The sequence below is a fragment of the Strix aluco genome, chromosome 3 (assembly GCF_031877795.1).
Source record: "Strix aluco isolate bStrAlu1 chromosome 3, bStrAlu1.hap1, whole genome shotgun sequence".
In the NCBI taxonomy this organism is placed as follows: domain Eukaryota; kingdom Metazoa; phylum Chordata; class Aves; order Strigiformes; family Strigidae; genus Strix; species Strix aluco.
In genome coordinates, this window is record NC_133933.1 from 80,710,863 (window position 1) to 80,731,441 (window position 20,579).

The 20,579-nt window shown below is 43.2% G+C and overlaps 1 protein-coding gene across 5 annotated transcripts in view; it reads left to right on the plus strand.

Moving 5' to 3' along the window:
• Positions 1-20,579, plus strand: part of METTL24 (methyltransferase like 24) — a 48,822-nt gene that overhangs the window by 21,622 nt on the left and 6,621 nt on the right. For 3 of the 5 annotated variants that reach the window (XM_074819338.1, XM_074819341.1, XM_074819342.1), the window contains exons 3-5: positions 3,594-3,733; positions 9,551-9,779; positions 17,817-17,903. In XM_074819338.1, the coding sequence (XP_074675439.1) occupies positions 3,594-3,733; positions 9,551-9,779; positions 17,817-17,903 (456 nt within the window). Of the gene's footprint in view, positions 1-3,593; positions 3,734-9,550; positions 9,780-13,312; positions 13,377-17,816; positions 17,904-20,579 lie in introns of all 5 variants that reach the window. The other 2 variants (XM_074819343.1, XM_074819339.1) reach the window with 2 other exon arrangements.

Sequence of the window (20,579 nt, forward strand, 5' to 3'; positions counted from 1 at the left end):
AAAGGTCAAAACACAGGGTAGCAAGAACCCATTGTTTCCTTGCTTTCTATTTCCAGGTGGGTTCATGTCCTGACAGGAGTACATTATGGCTGAAATTCCAGAAGCAGTTCCTCTCCTGCTCTCTCTCTCTTTCTCACTCTCTCTCAGACACAGAAAAATACAGACCACTCTATAGTGAGAGAGCTCTGTATTCAGTTGCTCCATCTCTCAATAATATTGCGATAATCAGGCTCATTTTAACTAAAAAGGATGCGTTTGAGGTTCTCAGTAAAATGAGAACAATGCATCAGTCCTTAACTTGTCTCAATGGTGCCAACAGAACCCTAATACTTTTGACGACAAAAATGATGATGTAGACAATTAGTGGTTTTATGTGCCTTTTCAAAGGTGACTTTCCCAAATCCAGATTGCTTTGACAGATACTTCCAGGGTTCGGCATATATGGAAATTGGTCCATCGTGTCTTAATGGAGGCGTCACTTCTGCACAACAGTATTTACACATGCATTTCCTGTAATAAAAAATGGAAAAGGTGCTGGATGCCTACAGTTCTGACAGGGCATCTGCTTTCAGTACCCAGGTCTATCAGCAACTGACCCTTAAATACAGATTTAACTGCGCCATCGCTTACACTAGAGAACAGCAAAACCTCAGGTGCTAATGTCTCTGAAATGTCATTCACATCTGAAATTTTTTGTTAATGCAGTGCTTTCAAGACTGAGATGAGATTCATTTGAAACATCTAAAAATATGCTGCTGTGCTGATGGTGTGGTAACTGGGAGGGTACCAGAGTATTCGCTTATCCTCCAGCTTGTGGGTACCCCTGGCTAAATGCTCAGGAAGATGACATCTGCCTCCACTCACACCAGCGTTGAGAGGGCAGGAGGCAAGACGATGCATGTGGAGACAGCAAGAGATGTGTGTAGAGCTGCTTGTTTTGTTGTACAGAAGTTTAGGCTGCAGCAGGCATATTAAGCTGAAAACATCCTTCATTTTGGTGACTTAATAAACAGTGGCAGATGCTGCTGAACTCCACTAGTTGGGTCAAAGCCTACAAGGACATCAATTAGCAGAGAGTTTATTGCTTCTGACACACTAATCGAGAAGTTTCGTTCCCAGAGTAACTGACCCTGGTTGGGGGGACAAACATAAGTGAAAACAAAAAACGAGATAAATCCTTGTTCCTGACCTGGCAGATGTTATAGGATTAATAACTGACAAGATAACACCATGACTGATATGAGCACTTCTGGAAATGGGATCCTGCTTACGTAGATGAGCATGGGATCTCATTTTCCTTGTTTGCTGAGCAAGTGTCTACTAATTGCTGTGCCTGAGTTCAGCTCCCTGCCATTAGTGTAGAATGTCTCAAACTGCTGGAGGGGGAAGATGCCGTGTCAGCAGGGTTGAGATATGGCCAAAAAAGCTTTTTCAATGCTGGTATCTAATGATCAGAAGAACCATCTCACATGTGCTGTTGTTTGTATGGTAGTAGTGAGTAAAAGCCCAGAACAGGACGTGAGCTCAGTGCATCAGGGTCTGTAAATCATGCAACAGACTGGTGATGGTGTGAAAGGCAGAGTTCAGGGGGTTTTTTTATTCTTAATAGCAACAGCTATTGAGTAGCAAGAGCTATTAAAATTGCTCCAAATTCTGAGTGTTGTAATTGCTCATAATACCATGAGTCAATTAAATGGCAGCATTGCAGAATCTTACTTTTCTGTAGAGAGCACATTATTCTTCTGTGTCTTAAAATTAGGGCTTGTTATTGCAATGCCATTTATTCCTTGATTGTTATGTGACTGAAGGGAAATGGATGGTGGGGTGCAGTGCAAATCATTGCTTAAAACTTAGCGAATCCCGAGAGCAGCATGAAGAGATGCTATATTAGCTTTTCTGAATTTTTCCATGGGAATTATGAGCTGAGCAGGGGCAGGGAGGTGGTGATGCAGCATGCAGCTCTTTGGATGTAATGCTCCAGATAATGACCTTTCAGAGCTTAAGCTTCTTAAACAATGAGAGTTTTATTTACTTATAATAAGGCACATAGTGGAGAGTACCTACTACAGCAAAGGCTGAGTTCCAGTTCTCACTCTCACCCCTGTGTAAAATCGTTCAATTTCTGTGGTTCTAGGTGGGAATGAACCTGTGCTTTTTAGTTTGGCTAAAACCAAGGGCTGAGCCTGGGCAGTCTGCGGCGGAGGAAGGAAGGAGCAAGATGAGAATATTTTGTCTCTATTACAGTTCTTTCCACTTTTTTTATTGTTGGTTTTCTGGCAGTGCCAGCTCCCATCCCTGGTACTGGGCCCAGAGAACAACTTTTCATCATAATGGTTTAGCTGGGTTCCTGCAACTCTTCTCAGTCTTTGCTTTCCTATCTGCGTGTTAGCAGCCTGTGCCCTGCAACCCCTGAATTTGATGGCTAGGCTGCATGTGGTTTGAAAAGCCCTTCCACAACCACATGTATGCTGATGCTGGTGCAGAGCAACGCAGCCTCTGGGGCAGAAGTAGTCACAGCTCTGGTGCTTACTTCTGCTTCCCGTTAACTCCTTATAACTGCTACCATGACAGCTGTACAAATTGCCCTGGCTCCCCAATGCTGAAAAGGCTGCAGCACCCCCCAGATCCATGCCTGCTGTTTCCAGAGTGGGTCTGGAGGAAGAGGATGGTGCAGAATGGTGTGGTAGAGCCTGGGGCTGAAGCAGCGGCCAGAGCTGCCACGTGGACAGGCAGAGCTGGTGCTGCAGGCAGGGGCTCCTCTGTAGGGTGTCACCCACAGGGCCATAGCTTCGTTGGCTGTGTCACCACCGTGTTTTGGCTGTTGCAGGCTGCTGCTCAGCTGCTGGCAAAGCTGACTTCACCTCTCAGGTAAGTGATTTTTGACGTTTCCAGGTTTCTGATGAATCCAGCACATTTTAGTTCTTGCTTTCTTGGTCTTTACAAGGACTTTGACTTACAGTGTTCCTCCCTGCAGGGTCTCTATGTTGTCTTCTTCTGCCGTGTTTTCATCCTGGCTTTAGACTCTAGATGTCTAAGCCAGCACAGCATAGACACACATGCTATGATTCCTCTGTTTAGTTAAGCACTTGCTTAAATCCCTTTGTTGTTGGTGAGGGTAATGATTAAATCCCTTCTGGAACTGAGATCCAAGACACTCTAGGTAGGGTATACAGTGTACATTGCAGTGACACTGCAACTTCTGATTACGGTCTTGAATCATGACATGATTTTAACATTACTGAGGATGTAGAATCCACTCCAAGGTTTGAAAAGAAAAAAATTAAAACATTTTAATCCTGAAATAACTTGTTCTTGGGAAAATTGATTTATGGGTACAGTACTAATGCTTAATTATTTGCTTTTCAAACTGCATTGCTCTCTGGAGGATTATGTAAGCCTTAAATTTCACCAAGCAGAACAGATGAACAAGGAAAAAAAAAATCATCAGATCTCCATAGCTGTGTATCAGATTGACAATCAGATTTAAATGAAACCAATTAACATTTTTCTTCTTTCCATTCTTTCCCCAGAAGGCAAATTAAAACCAAATTAAAAGTCATGTCTTAAAATGAGACATCCTTTGATTTCAACAGATTGCATGTGAACACATGAACCTGAACAGCCTGAGAGGGTACTCTGAAACCACAAAGAAGCCCTGGTCGGTCTGTCTTGATGAGAGGTTTAGCCTCATACATCGAATCAGAAGCAAGCAATGCCGTCTCTATTCCCTTGGGTAAGTGCTCTTTTTAAAAGACAGCAAATTGTTTCATGACATCTAGCCCTGTAAATGCAACACAGGCTGCAACAAGGTTGTCTTCTAAAATACAGACTTTGTTTGGGTGCATTTGTTAAGTGTTGATGTGCTTCTGTAAACTCTGTTTTTAGGGAAAAACCTTTCTCCATGATGAGGGTCTTTGTTTTCCTTTGCTTTTCTAATATCAGCATGAAAACAAATTGCTTAATGGTGAGTAGTGAGTGGTAGTTCACACAGAGGAAGATGGAAATTAATGAGATAAACTGAGAAGCCTGCAGCATCTTGCCTGAGCGGAAATGACTTGCATAATTGCCAGGTACTTCAGCAGCATTACTTATAAAACTTCATTAACTACTCCTGGGACAAAATAGTTCATTTCCATATGAGAGTGTGTTTGCTAAGCACTTCAGGGGTGACATGTGCCGAAGTGGTAATAATAAAGGTGGTTGTGGCTTTATTTTAAAATGTTTGTAGTGTTTATGATGTTTACAGCACTTGAGATTGAAGTTTTCACTCTTCACAGAACAAGTGCTTTCACAGGTAGTAAAACCACAAATGCAGTCTGTTTCCCTGCTAATAAAACACTCTGCTTCCTGGGAGGACGAGGGAGGTCAGTCCTGAGTTGTTCAGCCACTGGCCTTTTGCATTACCCATCAGTGCACAGGTGCATTAGGAAAATGATCGCTGGGATCTGGAGCTCATTTCACACAGATCATCACATGGCTGCAGCCTAATAAAACTGTCTTTGCTGTCCTGAGAGCCAGTTTTATGTTAGAGGTGTATGGAAAGGCTTTGTTCTTCTTCAACTCCAGCGCAGCTTATTTCTGTGATTTTGCTGCTGTGTGTTTATAAATGGTGGATAGCAAGGAACTGTGTCTGGGTGGCATTTCTCAGTGATTAGCACATGGCAATTAACACCAACAATTAATGTAACGTGGATGCAGAGTGCACTGCAGACAAAAGGAGTGTATTCTGTTAATTTGGTGGGCTTACATTTGGATGGAGCTTAAATTGAGCAGTGAAGACTGAACTCCTCAGCAGGTGAGGGGCTCTCAGGGTTTGGTCAGCTGCATTGCTCTGTGGCAGAGCAACAATTACATGCCCCTTAGAGACAAATCACATATACGGAGGGCAAACTCCTCTTGTCTACCTTTGCTTCTTATTTTCTGAACGTTCTTTGCAATCTATTTCAAATTATACTTACCTGGTTTTAATGCAAAATACAGGTTTACATGGGGGGTTTTTCTCAGTTTTTCATGTTCCTATGAAAATCAGGAGAGATGCTGTGTTATCCCATGCTCAGGTCCAGTCTTTACCTGCTTGACTGTAGTACTGGCTCATTGCCACAGGCTCATTCTAGTAGTCAGTAGGGAGAGGCAGGCACATTCAGGTGGAAAATCAGCTAAGCTAAATAACATTCTGGTATAGCTTTCCTTTGATTATAGAGGAAGTCTGGGATAACGTGGCTGCTGACTTTAGATGTCTTGGCAAAGTACTCAAAGTTCAGTGGAATTAATCTAGACGTTGCCCTTCAAGTTACGTGAATATTAATATTAGACCTGAGCTCCTGTATTAATGTCCCTCTTCCCTTTTGCTATGGACCAAGTGTGGGTTGAGAATGGTTTTTTTGTTGAATTGGCCAGTAGGCACAACACAGAATTGATTTCATCTGGGCTAGGAAATGCAGATTTGGCATAAAGCCAACCTGCATAAAGATAGCCTGTGAATGGTTTTGAACAAATCAGAGCTAGTGCATGTATACCAGTGCTTTATATGTAGTGCTGTTTTGGGTATGGTACAGGGAGCCTGAATGCCAGATTTTCTGTCCTGATGGAACAGTAGGGCTTAGCAGAGATTGAAATTGATGTTGACTCTCCCATCAATCATCAGATCCACACGTGCAGTAAATACCCAACCATGATGCATCACGTGAAACAGCTAAAAAATAAAAGGGAAATATTTGAGGTTAAGGAGGAGCAGTCTTCAATTCTCTAGTTTACTTCTGCAGCCTTTGGAGCTCATTACTGCTTAATTCTTCTCTCAGACTCACTTCCTTTAGTTTATGACAGACAGAAAAGTAATTTTGTTCTGATTAAGACAAAAATCCCCTTTAAACATTTTTGTTATCTCATACACTTCATAAAGAGCAAAGAGAGAGCAGCTGCTTCCAATGAAGAACATACTCTGTGGAGAAGATGGATGGAGGACAAATGTGAAAGTTCAGTGCGAATGTTACTGGGAATCCTGAATTAAATCCATCTATCATTAAGAATGGAACAAAACATGCTGCTTAGGCACTGCCTTCTTGAATGCTATAGAAGAGGTTACTTGTGAATGGGAAGGGGCTGTGTCTGAAACGTCTGGAGATCTTTTTAGATCAGTATTAGTTGCTTCCACTACTGGGAGACAGCAATGTTTTTGCTTGGGGGACAGGATTTCCCAATATGATACATAATTGCAATATACATTAGTGAGCTCTAGTTATTAGTGCTAAATCTGCTTAGATTAAGCTAAGTCTGTTACACACACCACAGGCAGGCACTCAAGCTGGGATAATATAAATGAATAGGATTTCAGAAACTTGCTGGTTGAGGTTTAAGGAGTCTCCCTGCAGTACTGTATAAAAGCCCTTTCAGGTGGATCTTAAGGTGTAGGGGCTTTACGATCCAGTCAGGGGATGCTTCTTTTTTCCTGAGCTGCACAGCTCAGTTGTCTTCCTTTGAGAAAGAAGGGGAGGAGGGGGAACGCAGAAAGGAAAAGTTGGACCTTAACATGTCTGCTTTTACAGCTCTGTCCTGTGGTCCCTGTGGGAGCTGGAGTACCTCCAGCTATCAGGCTGGATCAGATACGGGTGTCCAGTAGGGCTGTGCTGGAGGAGACAAAGCAGCTTTTGTGCCACCTGCGCGCTCGCGGTGCTCCAGGATGCCATGGGGGCCGGTGCGATGCTCTGTTCGGTGCAAGCTGCAGTCCAGTGCTTATTCTGAGCGCGAGGCTCTCTGTACTGTGACCCTCTGTGAACCCTGGGAGCTGGGGACAGCCAAGGGACACTGCTCCCTGCTGTGCTGCGCTCTGCCCTGGGTCAACCTCCCTGCCCTGCCGCCGGCAGGGAGCAGTGCCAGCGAGCCCTTCCTTCCCACTCGCACGCAGGCTAGGAGAGCTGGTCCCACAGGTGCTGTTTCTGCTGCTTTGAAAGCCCACCACCACCTCCACTGCAGGGGACTGTGTGCAACTGCCCACTCTGTAACCAAGCTCTCTTCTTTACAGTAAAAATAGGTCAGTGTCTTTAGCATCTTTTATTTTGCTGGTGCTGGAGGCAGCAGCTGCTCTCTCCTGATGGTGGGGAAGGGCCTCTCTAGTCTTCTGTGACCTCCACACCCTCCTTGTAAAATCATGGTCCCTTTTTAAGTAACACAAAGTCTTTCTTAGGAGGCCTCATTTGTTTACCTTTTTTCATGCTGCATTATCCCTTACCATGATCACATGTGAGCCAGGAATTTTTCAAACCAGTTCTCTTGGAGATGACCTTATTTTCTTTCCTTAATATTTGCTGTTGGTTAGATCTCTCTTCAGGCATAAATTTGAGCTGTTGGCTAGAGTGCCAGAAGATACATCAGCACCTTCTTCACCCTCATCTATATGTTGGGTTTTTTTTTTGTTTTGCACCACTGTGAACCTCCCTTTGCAGTCCACATGAGTAGCAGTCTGTTTGAAGGCACCCTGAGGTTTGTCTACATCAAAAGCATCTGGCCCTGTGGATTGTACCAGCTGGTGCTGTTAGAAGCGTGTCACGGACACATGTGTCTGTCAGGCGCTGGTAGGCTCATCACTCTAATGTTGTCACTGTCCCCAACAATTCACATGTTGTTCGTTTTTAGCCAATTTCTCATTCCTAAGGGATTACACTGGTCTTTGTTCATAAGTGTCCCTTCTGTAGAAAGCCACATGCAAACAAATATGTCGATTCACTTGGTTAACTTCTGAACTTTTTTCCTAATGTGTGTTGAATGTATTAAATGAAAACTCCTCTCTTTTCCTCCTACACGGCTGTACGGGCTGGAATCCTGTGAAAAAGACTTGTTCTTAAAAGCACGCTGGGCAGTCTTTGCAAGCCCTGCCTCCTCCTACTTTCCCAGGATGCCGGAAGGGGAAGATGGTTGAGGAGAAGGCCTTCTAACAGGGTATCGTTACACTGTGCTTAGCCACTATTACAGCAAGCATCATACCATATTGGTAACTTCCAAAACATATGCTCTTCCAAACATTGTTTCACAAGTTGGATTCATTTTAATTTACCAGTATGTCATCTATGTAAAACACTTAGTGCTGACTTAATGTTGTAGCATAGTATAGCATGACTTTAAATGTTCTACATCTTGATGCAAATAGCCAGAATTATTTCAAACTCACACCATTTCTAAGGATAATTGTGGTGTAGTGTAGCAGATGCTGTGACAGTACATCTGAGAGTACTGCCCTGTAATGGTTTGTGTATGGTAGATAAATGCCATGCTGTTAGTACACAGTGGATAGTCTCAATTAGTACAACTGGTTGAAGCACTGATTTAAAAATCTTGATTCTCTTCCCAGTGCTACATGTGTGTATGTCCAACAGCATAATTTTGATTAAGGTTTAGTGCATGATTTGAGCCATGTTTGAAACAAGCTTGGAGGAGTAGGAATGAAGAGGACATCCTATTTTAGGCAGTAGGGAAGGCCTGTGGTCCAGACATGTGATTGCAATGGTAAATACCAGAATTTTTTCGTTTTATGCACCCTATGTGAACCAATGCGCTGTAGGATGTGGGAATATGGCACAGCCTAGTAAAATAAATCTTCTCCTTGCAGAAACAGGGACTGAGACAACACTGCTGTACAATGGGCCTATTAATTTTTCTTCTTCTTCGGGGTCTTTGCCAAATCAGCAATCTTTCTCTAAGTCTGTATAAAAACTGGCTACTGTTGTGAAGGGGTTATTTTTAAATTTGCTTTTTGTCTTCCTGGGCACAGAGAAAGAGAGGCATTTGATTCTTCTGTCTTGTCCCTACTGGTGGCCATTGTGGCTCATTTTTGTAACACCAGGTTATAGACATGGTGGGAAATGTGCCTGATTTTTACGAAACTGTATTGTATAAATTTTAAATGTATTTGCTCTTCTGCTTATGGCTTGGTTACTGGAATTTTGTGCTGTGGAGACTAAGGAAAGTATTGTAATCTTGTCAAGAAAAAGCAAATTGAAAATAGAGGAATATATATATAAATATAAAATATGAATAGAGGAATAATGACAACACAAAGGTTCTAGCGTTTTATAAGAAAGTAAATTAATTATGTCAACTTCTGAATTAAGAAAAAGCTCTTTGTGAAAGTTATCAGCCTGGCTAAAAGTGGTTTAGTTCTCACCTTGAAAGGAGCCCTTCATTCTAATTGAATGCAGTATATTGCATTGAGCTTGAATTTTCTGGTGAGGTTAGTTAATCCAATTCACTCCAGTAGTTTCAATCTACAAATGAAAAATGTCATTAAAAGTTTCTTAAGGTCAGTTATGAATGTGACATATCTAACTACTATTCCAAATATTCAGCAGGTATTATTGTGGACCCTTAGCTTTATTTCTGGTTACCTCGTCAGAATTAGGGTTAGATTGTGCTCAGTACTGTAGATACGTCCCAAGAAGGAGCACAGCAGCTCCTCTAAATAGGTTGGATTCTACCTTCTTTTACTATGAATCCTCAGAATGTCCTACCCGCTAATAGTTCCTTTTGCAGCACTAATACTTACATCTTTTTTGTTTTGTAGGCTAGGCAACGATGACAACCAGTTTGAGATCAGCATGGCCAACAGTGGATGTGAGGTGCATCGCTTTGATCCCAGCATCAAGTCAGCACACATTCAGGAGGGTCGGCACCTCTGGTATCATCGCCTGTCCATTGACTGGAGGGATCCCAATCCAGCCATTGCTGCTCATAAACTTCACAGCAACACGAAGAAGCTGGGCACAATATTGAATGAATTTGGACATCAGAAGGTAAGGACTTGGGACTCAGGTTTCTGACTGCAGAATTAGGTGTTGGGAAAGCTGTGGAACTTCCTCCTTGCTATCTCAGGAGTTTGGGCACTTTCCAAGGTTATCTCCTGACAATGGGTCTTTCTTCAGCAATACTTGTAATGCATTTCTTGTAGGGGTGCCTTTTCTGTCTTGCTCTTTCTGTGTGCTGATAACAGTCACCTTGATTTTTAAATCACTGGCCATATACTGAATACTTTCCTCCTCCTCCCTTCCTTTTCCTTTCAACTAGCTGGTGACATGGGGTGCTAGTATTTTCAGTCCTGTGGAAGTTCTGGTCTTTGTCTGAGTATGAGTGCTAAACTACTCATACGGCCAAGTTTGTAAAGAGAAAAAAAATATTTGCAAGAATAATTAGAAGAGAAGAGGTAATGGATGGGTTGTTTACATTTTCAAGGTCACTGGTCCTAATTACAGTCATCAACAAGAAAAACATCCTGTTTTGAAATTGGCAGCAATCTGTGTGCTTTTTTTAAACATTTCCCAGTTTGTTTTTAAGGAACTATAAAGACATAAAAAATCTTCAAGTCTCAAATAACTGTTGACAGAATACATTTGAGGAAGTTCTTTAGGTAACTTTTAAGAGAGTTTTTCCTTCAGAGGATATAGAAGCGTGAATTCAAATGCTAATATACTTCATTGCCTGCAGCTAGTTCTGCTTGTCTTTGTTTTTTAAGAAATAGGCAGCTTGAGCTAAGGAGGAGTTTTTCTGTAAAATTTACAAAGCAAGCAGTGCAATGTTTGTTTGGTTTGTTCTTATAAAATGCAAGATGTCCTTTTCAGTTCACTTCTTGCTTTTCTTCAGTATTTTCTTCTGGTTCAGCTCTACTGATTGGACCATTCTGAAGATAAGAGCAGAAGATAAGAAGCTTTTTCCTACTTCTTAGTCATACTGTAACTATACAAGGCTGTGCATTAGTGAAACATCTGGGGAGAGAGAGAGATGGCTTTCCTTTGACGTGTGCCTTACATTGATTTTAGAAGAATTAGTCACAGAGCAAATGGTTAATGACCTGATCTGGAAAAAGCATATGAATCTTGTAATATACCAGACCTGCTGAGAACAGTTAGTTCTCAGGTTATCGTGGTAATACAGAGTGATTGTAAGACCTTCTGTGAATGAGAAAGGTATAGCTATGAATTCTGAGTGTATAACTTTCTGGGTGGAAAGTTATCTGACATGAAAGCAGCTGACTGGAGGGCAGCCAAGGAACATAATGCACATGTTAGCACATGCAGTCAGGCTTTCCTCTAGCTGTGTACGCATGGCATAGGATTTGGTTAAGTGTGTTGGCGCATTATGAACAGTGTATAACAGCCTCTTGCTCTATTAGTGTTTGGGTAGCTCCCCTGTGCAAAACTATAGCATTAGTGAAGTCAGGAGCTGACTGTCTCTCGGTGATGATAAAGCTGTTATACACTCTGCAATCTTCTGTTACTTCCTATTTTTGAAATACCTGAATGGGCTGACTCTCCTCACATTGTTCTGTTTAGTTTTTCTTTGATTTGGAAGGCAGCCTGAGAAGTTGTATGTTGCATAAAGACACCGATAAGCTCCAATTTATGAAGAGAGCTTCAAAGTAAATACTGTGACATTCAGGTTTTCATTCTTCTGGTGAATGAGTGGAATGTTTCCTTGACTGAATAAATAAGTTAATTCAAAACAGTTTCACAGAATATTTTCCAAAGCACTTTTTTTTGGTTGGAAAGTTAAAACACACTCTTTGTCCCATTCTTTTTAATTTTAAAAATCCTTATGCCTACCCTCAAAGTCATTCCATTCCCACTTCAAGGCAGGAATTCTAGGCAGCTGCATTTGAAGTTAATGCCTCGTTTTCTCCTTGCTTTTATTCTTTTAAGATGTGGGACTTGATCCAAGACCCTCCAAGTGATTGAGACTATTTCCACTGACGTCAGAGACTGGATTGGGCTGATGAAGAGAGGGTAGACAAGGCCTCCTGGAGTTCTTGCCGTTGTAGCCTTGAAAAGAAAACATGCAATTTGGGGATTTTGTGTGCAAGGGAATCAAAGAACTTGGATGGGCTCATTTACACTCTGACTTGGATGAGAGCACACCTGATATTCTGCAGTCAGTACTGGGACCTCATCCACAGAAGGGGAAACCCATCCTGATGTTATGGCAAGAAATGCAAAAAGGGTTTTGGTGTTAGAGTGGATTTGAGAAAAGATTAAAAGAACTTGATCTTTCTAGTTGGCTATGTGACATAACAGTCCTCAGTTCTCTGGGGAGTATAAATAGCCTGGAGTTAAAGGACTTATCTAGTACTGTATTAGGATGAGACTGACAAAGGAAACGTATAGTCTGAGTATTTTGGGGAACTGTTAGAGTGTGAAATCTTTTAAGCCCTGGAATAATCTCTAAAGGATGTCATGAGAGTCATATTTCCTGGTACACAAATCTAAACTGAAAATTTACTGGTGTGTCTTCTGAGAAGAGCAGTATTTTACCAGCCACAGGAAAGGATAAAGATGTAAAAATTGTTCTTGCTCATCTCCCCCCCCCCCCAATGTTTTTGCTGAACGTGCACACTCTAGCGCGTGGCGGCTGAACAGTGGAAAAAAGTGAGAAAGTCACTGAATGCACAAGATCTTATTGCAGTGGAGTTCAACTTTGTGAAAGCTCTCACTTTCATATTCTCTAACTACCTACGGGGGTGTGGATGCGACAGTGCTGGTGTTCCCCATGGATTAGTGATAGCTGGATGGGGAACTTCCTTCATACAGAGTTGCTGGATAATTCAAATCAGAAGGGATCTTGAGAGGCCTATAGTTCAATCCCCTGCCCAATGCAAGGCCAGCTGTGAAGCCAGACCAGGTTGTTCAAGGCTTTATCCACTATGGTCTTGAAAACCACTGAGTTTTCTCCAAAATGGAGACTGCACTTCTCTGGGCCAGCTGTTGTCCTGCTTGACTATCCTCATTGTGAAAAAGTCTCCTTATATCCAGTCTGCAAGCCCCCGATTTCAATTTATGCCTATTGTCTCTTGTCCTAATGCTGTGCACTGCTGAAGAGCCTGTCTCCACTGTCTTGATGACCTCTTTGTAGGCTCTACAGGCTGATAGTAGTCCCCCCCACAAAGCCATCTTCTGCCTAGTTTGAACAAGCCCTATTCCCCTAGCCTCTCCTTGCAGGGCAAGTGTTCCAGTCCCCAACCATCTTGGTGGCTCCCAGCTGAACTCACCTCAGTTTATCATTGTCTGTCTTGTGTTGTGGGGAATAAAACTAGGTGTAGTATCTAGATGCACTCTCACAAGTGCTGAGTACAGGGAGATAATCACATCCCTTGGTTTACAGGCCATGCTCCTGCTATTGCATCCTGGGATGCTGTTGGCTTTCTTTGCACCATGACCTCCAGGACCTTTCTGCAGAAATGCTCCCCAGCCAGGCAAGAATTCCCCAGCTTGTATCGTTGCAGGGGGTCCATCCTCCTCAGGTGCAGGACTTGGCATTTGTCCTTCTTGAATTTCATCAGGTTCCTGTTGGCCCATCCCTCCAGCCTGCCTGGGTCCCTCTGGATAGCAACTCTGCCCTTGAGTGTGAGTATTGACTGGTCTCACCAATTTGGTGTCATCCACAAACATGGTAAGAGTGTCATCTAACACCTCCTCTAGGTAACTTATAAAGATGAATCCTAGTATAGACCCTGTGGCACTCTACTTGTAACTAACCTTCAGGGAGAGTACAACCTGTTAACCACTGCCCTCTGAGTCCAACCATCCAACTGGTTTCTTAATTATGCGATTGTCTGATCATCCAGACTGTAACATTCTGACTTGGATACAAGACTGCTGTGGGAGGTCCTGTCAAATATATATCCCAGGGCTCTTCTAGAGTCACAGCTGATTTCATGGTCTTGCAAAGGGATCAGTCTGAATTTCAGTTACAAGGAGGCCAATTCAGCTGTCTAAACTCACCTAGATTTGTGTTGTGTATGATATCAGTGTCCTCTTCAGAAGGTTGCTATGTTCCATGTAGCCCAGATTTTAGTATGCAATAAAACCATAAGGGGAAGACCATGTTGAAATGCAAGCTCCCTCCCACCACTACAACATTATCCCCTCAACAAAAAGTCCTAACCCTTAACCAGAAATTCAAGCTACCACATGTATCATGTATGCTATAAAGCAAAACTTATAACATTTGAGAGAAAGGCCCTGAGCAGCAGAAGCAAGCAAAAGTTCATTCTGTCCTGAATGGGCATGCATGAGTAAACCATGCACGTTCACACATGCAAACTCTTACTTCAGTAGTAGTTTTCCTCTTGCTGGAGCTCTGTAGGACAAATCTCATGTGATGCCATCAGTAAGTTGCATTCCTTGGAAGTATAGCTCAGCAGTGGATGAGATGGTTTGTTGGAAAACGAAATAAGCTGAAAAGGAGAACCGGAGGATGCAAAGTAAAACCTTTCATTTAATCAGGAAGTGCTCGTAGGTGTAACTTTCAGGGACAGCAGAGTTAGGTTCAACTTTTGTCATTTGAGTCATCTTGAATAAATGGTGTAAGAGACCAAACTGTGTCATTGTTTATTATGAAAAGAAATGCAAAGCAATCTAAGTCCTGATTTTGATTTGAAGGCTTTAATTTACACTGGCTCTTCATGAAGATTTTTTTTCTGTGACAACCCGGCTAACAGCTGTCTGCTTCATTTTATTGAACAGGCTTAGATTTAGGGTTTCAGTAGGAAAAACCTCCTCCCTTTCACCTGTTATTTAATACTTGACATGACTTCAAAACACTACACCCTGAAGCCATTTTGATTAATAACCTCATGTCCTCCTAGGCAAGTAATTTATCACTTGCTCCTCTCCTAAAGCAGACACTATAGAGTCTTATTTTGTGCTGCACTTTCAGTTTTGTGAAGATTAGTGTGAAAGAGCAAAGATTAAAGAAAATCAATTTACCGTTTTGGTTTAAAATCGGCTCTGTTGTCAGTACACAAATAAATATAAAATAAAAGCCCTGGGAAAACTGTATAGTAGCTTGGTTGTGCATAGAGATTTGATTAACAAACAACCAAAAAATAAACTCTCCAGGTTGGGAAAAGTCCATGTTCGTGTTTTGGAGCAACCAAACCCATGCAGTTACTCTTTACTACCCGCACCTCAGGACTGCAGGGGCCGGAATAGTCTTTTAATTTTTGACCCTGCCTAGACAAAATCATTTAACTTTGATTATCGCTTGCAAGGGTAGACTTAGATATTGCACAGGGAGCCTGGGGGTTAGTTAGTGTGAGTAACATTCACTAAGGGGCTGCTGTGCCCAGTTTTAACGGGTGGATGCCACCCGTGTTTATAAACTCAGCTCAGCTGCCATCTTAACTGACAGAAGGTCCTCAGTACTGGCTGATGAGCGCCTGCAGACTGGTCTATGTACTGATGTGGAAGCCTGAGCTCGGGATGAGAAGCCAGGAGCTCAGAAGCCTGGGAACTCTTGCAGGGCAGTGAGTCCTTGTCGCCGTTGCTGGTGCAGCTGGGGAACTGCCCCCTTCACCTTGCTGGAGCAGAAGGGACGGGTTTAGATCTGCACTCCTCTATGTTTGTCTTAGCATCAGAAAGACCAAATGAGACCAGATCTTTTGAATCGCTGCATCATACAAATCCTTAAGTAAATGTTTGGAGTTCTGTCTTGAAAGGGCTTAAATTTTCTTTGCTTTATTATGCTTATTTGGAGCTTTTCCAAAATCTCAATTCTAGAAGGAAAAAACCCACCCTTCATCTGATTTTAGCCTCATTATTTTCACATCCAAGCTTTTTCTTGTGCAATCAATGCTCTTTAGGCTTAAGTGGCCCTTTTTCTGCAGCTGTTATTTACCATCCAGATATATTTGTGAAAAACAGCCTTTGCTTTGGTAGGGTTATCATACTGGCTTCTCTAAGTCTCCTCCGACATGAGAGATCCTGTGTTTCCCATAACATCTTACTAGGGTTTCACTGCCCTTCCTGCAGCTGGAGCATCAGCGATCAATACCATTCAAAATTCCAGCTGGGGTCTCTGCTAAGGCTTGAGCTGTGACCATCTTATTCCTCTTCGTCCCCTGGAAATGTCTGCACTGCTACAGCTTGTCGTCTCGTTTGCTTTTGTGTGGACACATCAGACTGTCTCTTTGTTATATCAGTTTGTGCATGGCACAGTAGAGTTTTGTCCCAGAGCACTGAATTTTTTAAAGTGTAAAAGAAATCAAATAGGCTGGTCCTGGCCTATTTGTAGTAGGGGTAACTCTGCACAGTAAAGTCCTATGTTAGCACTGAACCCTTTGGCACCAAGGCAGATGTAATACCATAGCTGTAAGAACTTAAAGTTTAAATAAATGACCTGCCAGGGTTATGCTCCAAGAGGATCATGGAACTCACCTTCATTAACTGAGATAGCTGTTGAGGTCCTCATAAACTCAAGGGACACAGGTGCCGTTCATCTCATTCAAGGGCAGATGTTTAAAACAGGCTGAATGATGTGACCCGCACATCTCAAATTGCTCCTCAGAAATTCCAGTTCTCTGTGGTCTGTAAAGGCAGCTTTATAGCTGGTTGGGTTTAGATGTCTAAGGCTGGGTGACATGCATCCCATCTTGAGTGGTTTGCCCACAAACTCAGCTCTGTGCTCAGCATCAGTCTGTCCGAGATGCTGTCTGTGCTCAGCATCTGTCTGACAAGTCCTGAGATCAGGACTTCAAAGTTCTGCAAATCTGTCTCACATGCCTGATTTCCATGTTCCTTGTGCTGAAAGGGAAAGTGCTGGAGATAATAACATTGGGCAAGCTAGCCAGAAAATGTATTTTTTTTTTTTTTAAAGTCATCCTGTTAGAGCAAAAGCTCAAAGTGCTGGAGAGCATGTTATTCTACAATAAGCATCTGCCTCTAGCTCTGTAATTTGATTTATGAGTTCTTGCGAGACTTATTGCCTGTAACACATGCATTCAGTCCCTTTGAGATTATGTTTGTACATGCTGGGCCAAATGCATTCTCTGTGTAATGTGACCGATTTCCTTGGAGTTACAGCAGAGCTGCAGTTTGAGCACTAACCCTTGTTGTGTGTGTAAAACCTTTTGTTTGGGGGTGTGTCAGTGAGTTGGCGAATTTTACTCTCTTTGCTGAAAAGGGGCAAACTGGTACAGATGTTTCCAGCTGCAGCTGGAAATGCTGCCTTCTGTAACCTTGAAATGGTTGCTCCTGAGTAATCTACAAGCTTCCGACACACAGTGTTTCTTTACGTATATATTTTTTAATTTTAGCGATAATGAAATCAAGGTGGTAATTGTTCTGCATTTGCTTAGTTAGGTGAGGCTGCTGCTGCATAAAGTATCTTAATTGTAACTAGATTGAAGAGTTTCGCTGCAAGGAGAAATGGGCTTGACAACCTCATGTTTCTGGAAGCAAAGATCTTTGGACATTGATTTACTGCTCACCACCTCTCCCACTTTCTGTGTTGTATGCAAGGAATGCCTCACACACATTCCTTTACAGGGTTTTCTCTTGGTCCCTTACATCTTCTTTTGCCTCATTTAAATTCTCTCCACCAGGAGCAGTTCTCAGGATGCTGTTAAGAACAGTGGTTTCTAGGGAGCAACCTGAAGGTGCTGTTTAGTATGCAATTGTCAGGCATGGAGTGAAGATCTCTTTAATGATACCATTGGCTGAATGTGGTGGGATCTATAGCCTTTTCTTCCCCTAGGAAAAGGGCTAGTGCAATGTCTGAATTGTAATTAAAATTGAAACAGAATTTATGCAGGTCATCTTTAAAGAAAATAAGCACTTTCACGGCATATTATTGTCTGCTAAAAATTAGAAAGGAAGGAGGAATTTTTTTTTTAGGGTTTTTTCTTTTTTTGTTGCCTTTGTTGTGGTTGTTCAGACCCTTCAGAAAAAATCAGGTATTAAAAATCTGCTTTCCCCCAGCTTTACTAGGGGGCTGCACAAGCTGTGTTCAATTCCCAGCACAGTTCACTGCACTAATATGCTATTCCACCTTATTTTCGACAGCAGCAGCAGCGTACCACTATTTCAGTGTCAAGCAGTTGCATTCAGAAGAGCACAGCACTCGCTGCAGGCACCGTGGAGTCATCATTGGTATGCTGCTGCTGTAAGAAATCAGTCACTCCTGGTTCCCTCCTCCCACCGAAAGCAAGAGTTCAGCAGGAGCCTGGGGAACCTGCCCTGCTTCACACGGTGGTACCGCATGCAGGGCACCTGCTGAGCTCAGACCTGTATTCATCCTTCCTGGCTCCTGCTTAAGCCATTAACAGTGGCTTGAGCACAGTGATGTGAATCTGTACAGTTTTAATTCAGCCAAGGTGCTGAATATCTTCTCAGGATGGTGGTCCATGACATGACACTGCTTTTATGAGAATTGAGAGCTACCCCTTTTCCATAAGCATCCTGGTCTTTCTCTGCCACCCATCCTTCTCACAATTTCCAGGGAGTAATTGACATTAACAAGTTGTTTAGATAAAACAGAGCACTTAGGAGCTTTCTAAAAAAATGTAATTTTTTTCCCCCACGTTTGTCCCTAGTAGCTCATCCCTCCTCCTGCCACTGTTTACAAATTCTTGTCATTGGAATTGGCCATCTCTTGTTTGAATACTTTCACCTTAGTGTCTGGATCCTTTCTGGTCTCATTTTTAATCTGACAGCAGTTTAAGGTATCCCTCCAGTCTCAAAAATTTGAAATTCAGAGGTCAAAACCACAGCAGCTCTCCTTTCCCCTCCTCACTGCCAGTCCCGGGTGAAATCTGATAGTCATGCAAGCAGTTCAGGGTGTTACTCATGTTTCCCGGAAAGTGCAGCTTTCTTCCTGCCATGCTTGCAGGCAAACAGTGGTGGACAGACAAACAGTGAAGCAGAGAGGCAGTTTGGCACCTTGGACCAGAAATGGAGTGAAGCAAATAGATCCCCATGAAGGGGTGTAGTCTTAAAGCATTTTATTGCACTGGCTAGTGCAGATGGGAACTGGAGCTACTCGGTTATACTGGGGCTGCACGTTCTCATCCTGCAAGAGGTGTTCTGAAAAGTGTGGTGAACGTTTTTGAAGATGGGACTCTGAGCCCTTTCTTCAATTACTTACGTTTTGAAGGCCCCCGTGGGCACTGTATTAATAAACAGTAGCGGGTCTGGCAGCTGAAATGCTGTTTGCTATGTACAACCATTTTACAGTAGCCTAAGCTCTCTGTCCCTTGCAGGTGCGTGTGCACTCGCAGGTCTTGCTCCTCAGGCCTTCGGGGTCCATTACTGCTTAACTATTTGCCTTCTAATGCAGACCTCCTGCGCCGACTGCCCCCTCATCCCCTCGCAATGCGTTTGTCGCAATGCGTTTGTCGTATTGCTGCTGGCTTTCATCACTAGCAAGGCCGGGATAACGTGGCTTTATGTAAGCACACAGCCGGGTCCCACTGTCCTTGCTTGGTGCTGGGGCAACACAAAGAGGCCGCAAATGTTTGCTCCACTTTAATGACGAGACTTGAGGGCCCAGCGTACAGCATTTATTCTTTTGAGTAAACATCCGTTCCCACAGGCATCCAGCAGCGTCTGGCAGAGAAGATCAAAAGAACTGAAATGAAAGGATTTTCCCCCCTTTGCGGGGGGAGCGGGCAGCAGGACATCTCCTGTGAGATTAGATGGCTGAATGCGCTCTTTGCAAAGCAACTCGTGCGCTCGGCCAGGGCTGTGCGCAGAGCGGCTGCGCTTCCAGCCTGGGCTGTTGGCTGCTGGCGGAATAAATGCAATAGTTAAAATGTCTGTTTGCAGCACAGGCTTTGATGAGTAGAGCTCTTGCTGATGACCAGACTGATAAATAATTTAAGATCAGGGGTTCTGAAGCTCTCTTGTGGGATTTTTCCCACTTGGGCCAGTCTAGCCGTCAGACTGAGGTACCTCATGGGGGGATGATGTTTTCATCTTTTTCTGTACAACAGAAGAGCTGTGCAAATTGAAAAAGGTAACATGGTGCAAATGGGAGCTCTGGGGCACAGTGTTTCTGAGCAGGGATGCATGCCTGTGACTCTACAGGAACCTTGGTCTTGCTGGGTAGCAAGCTAGACAAGATGTTAAGCACAATACCTCTAGCTTTAAGGTCATTATAACTTAATGCTAGCTGAACCCATCAAACCTGTCTGAAAATCAATTCAGGCTGGGGACACGTATTACTTTATGACCAGAAGGTGATGAATGAATGACCTGCTGACTCTGGCTGGTCCAGTGCCCAGTGTGAGTTAAGATGGGAAGATGCCAAGAACTAATCCCATGGCAAAGCAAGATGTCTGTGATGACAGGAAGGCCACAGGTGAAACCCTGCAGCCTCCTGACCTAATGCAGCCAAGGAGAAAGGATTTCAGGCCATGCTGATCTCCTAAGTCAGGTGGCGGTTGTTTGTCCAGAAACTATTTTGTCCTCTGGTAAGGTGGCATTGAAAAAAACCTCTGTCATCTAAAAGACCTCTTCTCTGCCTGTCCATTGGAGTAAGTGGCATCACTTAACTGGGCTGGACTGGAGAAGGGAGGGTGTGTCTTTCTGTAATAAGACTTCGGAGAAAAATTTCTTCCAGATAGAGAGAGTATGTGGGAAACATCTTGGCATCAGAGACCAAAGGAAGAAGTGGGGAATAAAAGTGCCCGGTCGCCCCCACGCCTGGGCTCTGTAGCTGTGGGAGGGAGTAATTTGGGGTGCCTGTGTGGGTCCTTGCTGGGAGCAGTGCCCCATGGGACAGCATGGGTGAAGTGCTCATAGGGCTCCTGAGCACTCAGCTGAGAT